At 34.8% G+C, this 9,373-nt stretch overlaps 1 protein-coding gene across 1 annotated transcript; it reads right to left on the minus strand.

Moving 5' to 3' along the window:
* Positions 1-749: 749 nt before the first annotated feature.
* On the minus strand, positions 750-1,877 carry LOC140877970 (probable disease resistance protein At4g27220). Its single transcript, XM_073281572.1, has one exon. The coding sequence runs from the start codon at positions 1,875-1,877 to the stop codon at positions 750-752; it is 1,128 nt and encodes a 375-aa protein (XP_073137673.1).
* Positions 1,878-9,373: the final 7,496 nt, after the last annotated feature.

Genomic DNA, 9,373 nt, shown 5'->3' on the forward strand with positions numbered 1-9,373 from the left:
AATACATTTCGTTAAGTTTTTGTGTTTGTCGAACTTTCATTGCAAACAATATATTTAATTTTGAAATATTAAAGGTTGACCTCGAAGGGGACCATTCCACATGAGTCAAAGGTTCATTGGCTCATGCGGGATTAAGTCCATGGATGTGCACGAGCGGTAGGGACCTGAGATAGAGAGCAACATGACCAACCCCCAGAGCATAGCATACCCAAACAATATTTCAGCGGAAAATATGCTCCACACCAGGATCGAACCGGTAACGCTAGGCCTTACCAACTCGCCTATGCCCCTATGGGCATTTAATTTTGAAATATTGGTTACATAACTTCTAGAAATTTTTTTGAGGTTAAAATTTATGTTAATAGAAATTGAGTCCCATCTATTTTTATTTTGAATTCAGATGATTAATCGAGCATATTATATAAAACCAAGAGAAGAACGTTACTCGAAGTGCAACATAAACTGATCCTAGAAAATAGAATAATTCTACTTTAGTTCAAGTTTAATGTACAACAAACGCCATTAAGTGTTCAAAATATAGCATTTAGTTGCTGGTTTAGTATATGCATACACGAAGAGTGATTCTCCTTGGATATGGATACTCACGATGTTATTATTACTATAGGGATACGGATATAATACATCTCATGTCTCACTAATTGCTGCCAAAGCCATAATTCATTGGCACATTGCAGCAATAGCATTTATATGTTCAGTTCTTTTTTCCCCGAAAATGAATGATATGGGAGTCACTTGCCAAGTGCATTGGCTCTTCTCCGCTGTAAAAGCCAATCTTCCCAGGCGTGTATGCTTCTATTTTTCAGAGCTTTGCCAGTAGTTACAAGTGCAAGAGGCAAACCTCTGCATTCTGCTGCGACGGCTTCTGCTATGGGGCGCAACTCTGAATTATCCACACATTCGCCACCAGATTTTGCACTGAAAAGTCTCCAGGCTTCTTCTTCATCTAAGGCTTCTATTTGAACAACTTTATGCGCATCCATCTCTTCGCATACATCTCTAGACCGAGATGTCAAAATAATCTTGCATCCCCCAAAAGGAACTCCTATATCCTTAAGCTCGAAGCTTTCCCAAACATCGTCGAATATGACGAGTTTTCTCCTTTCATCCAGCAGCCTGGTGCGTATTTTATGTGCTCTACCCACCAAAGATTCCTCTCTCAATCTCAAACCTAATATTTCAGCCATTTCCTTCTGAATTTTAAGCATGTCAATCTGTGGACCGACAACTACCGGCACAACCTCGTCAAACAATCCCTCTCTTCTCACCCTATCCTCGATTATTTGCACCATAGTCGTCTTTCCAACGCCTTCTACGCCACAAATCGCTATGATACCGACATGGTTGTCTTTCAAGAACTCCACAATGTCGTCCTCAGCGCGTCTTCTCGACTCAAACACCAAAGTTTGTTCATGAGAGATAGATCCCATTGATCTTGGATTGGCTGGATGAGTTATTGTGATTGAATTTCCTTCACGCCTTAGTCTTGAAATGCCTTGTGCTGTGACTTTGGCACTCTTTCCCACCAAGTACCACAGGATTATATTCCAAGGCTTAAGCTCATGGCCTCTTCGCAAAATCCTCCTCGCCTCCTCCAGCCTCTGAGCGGCTTCATTCGACCAATTTTCGACCTCAGGGTTAGCACTTTCGGCACGAAACCGACCCTCTTGGATCTTTTGATCCATATCACGCCTCTCTCTTTCCAAGCAACGAACTTCGCCCTCGAGGTCCCGAATATTGTCGTGGAAGCAAAAGAAATAATCAAGATGGCGCTTTACAGGAGGCAACAGGAGTTTAGTGACTATGTCTTTCACAATTTCTTTCACATATTCAAACCCGCCTTTCTCGCGGTTTTCCATACTCTGTACTTTACATAGAAAGATCGATCATCACCAAAAAATCATATATATATATATATATAAGAATTTCCGAAGAAACAAGTAAAAATTTCTAAGTGAAACCATGATGACAAGATTCCCAAACAAAAGACACCGATCCAGCCAAAGACACATTCGTAGTTGAAATTGGAAATATGTTAATTTGGCTGCAAATAGATAACGCTAGATAGGCAAATGGGTATCGAAAATCGGCACCTTTGTGCGAAGCCCAGTTGAGGATCGTTGTAGCAAGCAGACTCAAACTGGTTGTATTCGTGTGTAACTTTTGGAGAATTCAAGAGATATCAAGAAATGCAACAGCCGATAGTTGAAATCAAGAAATGGCAGCCGCGCGCGTCCAAGTTGGTGGAATAGGTAAACTCTTGGTCAGAGGCAAGGAGTTCGATTCTCCTCTGCCAACACTTTCTTGGATTAGCATGTCACACAGGGTTGCCCAGTGTGGTTTATCAAACTAGCGTAGTTTGCATGCTATTGCGTTAATTCGGGAGCTTACCCAGAGCGCACCGAAATGTAGCGGCTGCGGGTTTCCACGTCACACAAAAAAAAAAAATGGCAGCAGCTTCCTCCTATTTTCTTTGCATCTAAAATTTATGTCCCCATGAATCTCCGCAGAAATTACTTCGACATTTCTCTTCCCTTTACACTCTGCTGATAAATTCATTTCTCGAATGCGTTGACATAAAAATTGGCGAGTATTTATTCTGCTCTTCTTAGTTATTAAATCTGCGGAAGTTCGGTAAATAAAACTTCACAATTCCTTGTTTAATTTTTTTAAGTATTATTTTGTTATGATGATAAATCTGTCACTATTATTTTCGATGCGTATATATTCTAGCTAACACATCGTGTAAACCATGTTAGCTCATTGTCTGATTTAGGTTTACTCGGTGGATTGCTTCTTTGAAGAAGAGATGTTATATATATAGCACACCACATTTCATTTTTATATAACTATGTTTGCCTTTATAATATCTTAACAATTTTAAGCTCAATGCACTCTGATATATATAGCTTGGAAACATATTTGAACATATTCGAGCTGGTCTTTGATAATTTTAAATATGGAGTAAACAATATATTGCACCATGTTATATATAGGTTAATGAGATCCTACATTAAGACATTGTTTGGTTTAAGTGATATAATAGTTTATATATATATAAAGTGCGTTTACTTGCTATGATAAGTATAAAATTATATTAATATATTTTATTTGATTTTAACATACGAAAGTGCGTTTATGCAATCACATGTTACTTGCTTTTTGAGGACCCGTATTAACTCATAAAGTTTCATATTTATCTTATTTAAATTTTAAATCTTGATGATTTATCACAAATAAATGATGTGATAAATAATCATTTTTAACTAATTATGTTTCCGATTGAAAAAAGTACACTAATATCCTTAATTTACTTCACAAAAAAATAATATATGAAAATCATCATTTAAAAAAATTACATAACATGGATATGAATTTCGAATACATTAAAATATATTAATATATTTTATTTGATTTTAACATACGAAAGACCTGTTTAAAAATTATAAAAAAAAATGAATAAAAACTCTAATAATTTAAGATATGATTAAATACATTTCATTAGATTTTATCCTTAGTCATGGGAAAAAATTAACTCAATTTATTAATTTATATTTTAAAAAATAAATAATATTTATACTCAATTATTTTGGTTAATTAAAATAATTTACATGTGGATTAATAATAATTTACAAATAAAGACTAAAAATAAGATTATATATTATAAATAAAGGATAAAATTGTAATTCGTCACTTAATCATAATATCAATCACAAAATTGATCCATTAAAGTAAACATGTGATTGTTTATGCATCATTATTCAACATCCTATAAAATTAGTTTAATAATCTTAATAACGGTCATAGTATGTGGGATGATAATTAAGAAAAAGTTTAGAGATAAATATTATATTGTGATAACATATATGTGGTTTGATGTGTGTGATTAATACAAATATATAAATTGTATTGTGTTTGATATAATGTATTGGAAGTGAATAAATTTTCTGAATCACCCCTTCCGATTTCATCTACTGCTCCCTTTGATTTAATCGCTTTCCTTTGATTTTACCTCTTTTGTTATGAGGCGTAAATGGAATTCCCGCCTAGCAATTTGAGATGAGTTGAAAAAAGCAAATGAGTGGGATAATTAATGATTATGTCCCTAAAGTTTTCTAACTTTCCCAAAAATATAGTAACACTTTTTTCGGGGTCAATTACATCCATCTTTTTATAAAAAGTTTCACTGATATGTCCTCCAAACTAAAAATCCTATACTACCCTTATATTAATATTTTGTATAAACATTTCCCAATGTATAAAAATGGTATCAGAGTCTAGGTAATTTTATTCAAACTTTATATTATTCATTAAATCATACTTTTCTTTGTTGAGGAAGAGATTTTCAACAAACCATGGTTTCAAACAAGAGTTTGAACCAGAAGGATTTCATTTATATGAAATTCCAAAAACAAGTGAATCTATTTAAAATAGATTCTTTACAAAACTTAAAGAGACTTAGGTCTTATATACTCTCTGAAGAGATTAAGAAATATGATTTCTAATTCTCAATTTCTAGAGATCACACCAGATTTCTCTAAACTCTCCAGAGATCTTAGAGAAATTCAAAAGACGGTACAATATTACAGTAATCGGCTGTACGAAATAACTCGGCAGATTGGAGAAATCCTTAAGAAACAAGAAGAAATTCTTGTAACTATAAAGGATCTTCAAACCAAAATCGTAAATCTAGAACACACTTCTAGTTCTAGAAAGGAAAATACAGGAGGAAGGTTACCACTCTCGTTTGGTATCGAACCTATGTTACATCAGAAAGGTAAAACCAAAATGGTTCAAAAACCTTTAACTGATGATGAAATGATGATTAATCTTATAAAGAAAGTATCAGATAAAAACACTATCTGATGACTACTTTAGAAAGATTAAATCTCGAGGATCTACAAGATCTTGCGGATTCTTTTGCGAATCTCAAAGTAGTAGATCTAAAAATGAATTCCCCTGAGGGTGAACAACCCATAGGGAATCCCCCTAGATATGTGGTTAAAACAGAAGAACCACATAGTGAGTTCCATGTTGAAGAAAATTCACATCCAGCCGGAACCAGATCAAGAAGGAGTAATATACCAATACATCAAACTCCTTATGAAAAAACTGTTTTAGACCCTATACATCCTTATGGGGTTATGTTAAACCTGGATGTTCTGGACTTCAAAAACAGAGAAGATCTTATAGATGATTGGACATCAGCGATGAGAATAGCAGCAGGAACTTTAGATCTCAATAAAGAAGGATTTATCAAACTTCTGGAAATGAGTCTAATGGGATCTGTCAAGATAGCTTGGGAAATGACCATGCCAGAAACCAAGGAATCAATCTTAGCAGGAGAATCACTTAGCGAGATTGGAGGAAGAATGGCCACCCTTTTTAAAGCACAATTCATAGGGGTAGACTATTTCAATAATCAAGATACAGAGAAAAAGAAAAGATATACTCAAGCTCTGTATAGCCTCGAGTTACATGATATCTGTTTAGTTGATGAATATATTATGTTATTCACCAAATACAGATGGAATTCGGGAGTTGAAGAAAATATAGTCATTCAACTATTTTCCGCAAAAATGTCAAGCCCCTGGAGAGAAATGCTGATAAAAGAATACGTTTCAGGTAATCTTGATACATTGGCAAGACTACAAGAAAATAAGGGGTATTAATAAGCATACTCCTCTATGTTGTAGAGAAAATGATCTCCCTATGGTTATAGGGAATAAATCACAGGGATTTAAGAGAAAGAAATTCAGAAATAATCCCTAACAATAAAAGAATGAAAAGTTCTTGGAAACCAAGAACATTTTGGTCCAAACAAAAGGCCAGAGCCTATAGATCTGGTAGAAGAAGTGGACCTACACGAGCATCCCCAGCAACAAACTCATCACAAAGCAGGGGAAGAACACAATCTAGAAGAACTTTCAGAAGAACTCATATTAGAGCAAGTGAAAGTTTTAAGGATTGCAATTGCTGGACATGTGGAGCTAAAGGCCATATATCTACAAACTGTCCAGAAAACGAGAGAAAATGAGTTAAACTCTTTGAAGCAACACCAGATATGGATGATGCGGTCTTATTTCAAGATCTAGCCCAAGTATATCAATTTGAGGATATCCCCTCAGATGAAAGTATATACGAAGAAGAGATATTGTTTAACCAAGATGAATCTGAAGATGAATCTGAATCAGAATAAAGAAGAAGTGTTTCGACGCGAATCACATGAGAGTTTTGCTGGGTTTTTTAGTCAAACCACGATATCTCATAATATGGTCCAAATGATTATGAGAGAAAATCCAACATTACAAAAGTACCAAGGATTTTCGGCAGGACAAGTAGAAAGAGTCTTAGGCAACCTAGGGTTTAGACAAAGAAGACATCATTTGATTTACAAAGTATCCAGAAGGGAAATGGCAATCCCTATGGAGTTAACAAGTAATCAAATAGAGATGCAGTTAATTCCTTTTGAAGAAGTAAGAGAGGAATTGCAGAAGCTGAAAAGTGAGGTAGCAAGAACGATGTCTTGGATTCATATTGGAGCAATCCAAATAATGATCAAGGCAACTTTTAAAGAAGGAATAGATTCACCCATTGATATCGTAGTATGTGATAAAAGAATGGGGAATATCCAAGATGCTGTTCTGGGTACGATCTCAGGAAATCTATGTGCAGGGAAAATTGTAGGAGTTATTTATCCAAGAATAGCCTATAATTTAGCTGACAGAGACTTTAGTCGAGCCTTGACGTTGCATCAAAACTTCAAAGAAAAAAGATTAATTAAGGAAGGTAATAGACCATATTCTATTACCTATCAAATTTCATATGCTCTTACTAATACTCATCATTCTGAATTATTTATTAAAAATGAGTTTATTGAAATTCCAGAAATCTTTGGGAAAGTTGCTCAAGCAATATACCCGGAAAGAATCGAGTTTCCTTTAATTCAAGAAACAGACATTCAAATACAAGATAAACCGATTCTATACAGAGATCTTAAAATAGAACCCCGTAGGTTATCTTTCCAAGGTGACCGAATGACAAGTCGAAGGTGGGAAAAATCTCCTATTCAGGAAATTCCACCAGAAGAAAAGGAGTTTTCGATAATAGGAAAACTTAGATTTCCAAAAGGATGGAAAGAAGTCAAAATAGTATTCAAAATTACAAGTCACAGGAACCAATTTCCTTGTAACTCGATTTACTATTTAGATCAGCAGGTAACAGGAACTTACCAAGCATTAATAAATATTGGAGAATTAGAAGTTCAAATCTTTGGAATTCCAGGAAAAGAAGTGGATCAGCTCATTCTTGGCCTAGAGTTTCTGGAGGACCATAAACCATGGAAACGCCTTGAAAAAAGAATAGAGTTTATGGCAAAAGAAAAGACTTGGAGGATTCAATAAGAATTCTACGAGATGGAAAATCAAGACAATTGGATAAGGGACAATCCCTTAATCAGATTCGAAAACTCTGTTCACAAACAGAGGAAGAAGAAATTGTTGAAATTAGTAAGTCATGAACATGATTTACTAGAACGCATTGAGGAAGTAGAAAGGAGTAATCATACTCTACCTTCTGAAGCCTTATGAAAACTAAAGGTGAATAGTCTTAATCGGATTATTAAGGTACAACATATCCTGTTAAAAATGGCGGGGCCATTTAGTAATCCCTTTAAAAAATGACGACAAGTTCTTTCTCCATATACATTCCGATTGGTATGTTGTATGAACAATATAAGGCTGAATACTTTGCAGCTTATATTGACTCGGGAGCAGGAATTTGTACAGCAAAAAGGGGAGTCTTCCCTGAAGAATGTGAAGAAGAATTGCCAAAAATTGCTGGACGAGATTTCTCTCGAAGAATTTTAATTCTTTGCAAAGGAATAAAACAAGCAGAGATCCTTGTGGGAGGAGCAGGTCAAACACCCTGGTACAAGGTAAAAACACCACCAATCTATTTTCATGATACAGGAGCAGACATCCTGTTAGGAAATAACTTCTTACAAATGTTTAAGAAGTACACACAAGACAACGAGTCAAGAAGACTTATGTTCACTACAATTTGTGATCATAAAATTATCGTTCAAAGACTTAAGGTTGCTTTTTATCGACAATTACCGATAATATTTCGCAGCCAGCGTGGTGATAAAGGACAACTTTTTCACCCAAAAATGAAAGATCCAAGAAGGTTTGGAGAAACCATGTTGAAAATAACAAGAGAACAAGAACTCCAAACAGAGGATATGGAGCTTCTCAAAGTAACTCTAAATCACAGAAATATAGAGTTAGAAAATAAGGTATCCCTTGAAGATGTCAAAAAGAGGATCAAAGAAAGTTACAATGAGCATCCTTTGGCATGGTGGGATAGAATCAACTCAAAGTCAGTCTTACTCTAAAGGAAGGCAAAGAGTATGAATTTTCAGATATAAGCCTATCCCAATGAACATAACAGATCAAAGGGATATGTGAATGATTATCAAGGAACATATGGACCTTGGTATAATCAAAGAAGGAGTTTCACCATATAGCAGCCCAGGTTTTTTGGTCAGAAATCAAGGTGAAATAAAAAGAGGAAAACCCAAGTTAGTTATTAACTACCAAGGTATTAATAAAATCCTGGAGTTTGATGGGTACTTCATACCCAGTAGAGAACATCTAATTAGCTGTATGCGAAATGTTAAAGTGTTCTCAAAATTTGATTGTAAGTCTAGATTCTACCAGATTCGAATGGAGGAAGGCAGTAAGAAATTCACAGCCTTCTCTACACCACAAGGACATTATATCTGGGAAGTTATGCCTATGGGATTGGCTAATGCACCCCAAATATTTCAAAGAAAAATGGATAATATTTTTAAAGATTATTTCAACTTCATGTTTGTTTATATTGATGATATTCTTATAACATCAAAAAATATAGATGAACATGTTAAACATTTAGAGATTTTCTCTAAAATTTGTAAACAAGAAGGACTGGTTTTTATCTGAAAAGAAAGCAGTCATAGCCACAAAAAAAATTGAATTCCTTGGGATTGAGATTGATGAAACTGGAATAATTCTACAACCCCATATTGTGGAAAAGGTAAAGAATTTTCCAGATAAACTCAAAGATGTAAAACAACTCCAAAGTTTTCTAGGAGTAGTTAATTTTGCAGGGATGTTCATAAACAATCTGGCAATGTACAGAAAGGTATTCAGCCCTTTGTTAAAAAAGGATGCAAGGTTTATATGGACCGATGACCATACTAAAGGGGTGAACCAATTAAAGGAGATATGTAAGAATCTCCCAAAAATGGCTATACCCGTGGATGTAGATGATCTGGTGTTATTTACGGATGCTAGTGATGAATGGTGGGCAG

Source organism: Henckelia pumila, chromosome 2, assembly GCF_033568475.1.
Source record: "Henckelia pumila isolate YLH828 chromosome 2, ASM3356847v2, whole genome shotgun sequence".
In the NCBI taxonomy this organism is placed as follows: domain Eukaryota; kingdom Viridiplantae; phylum Streptophyta; class Magnoliopsida; order Lamiales; family Gesneriaceae; genus Henckelia; species Henckelia pumila.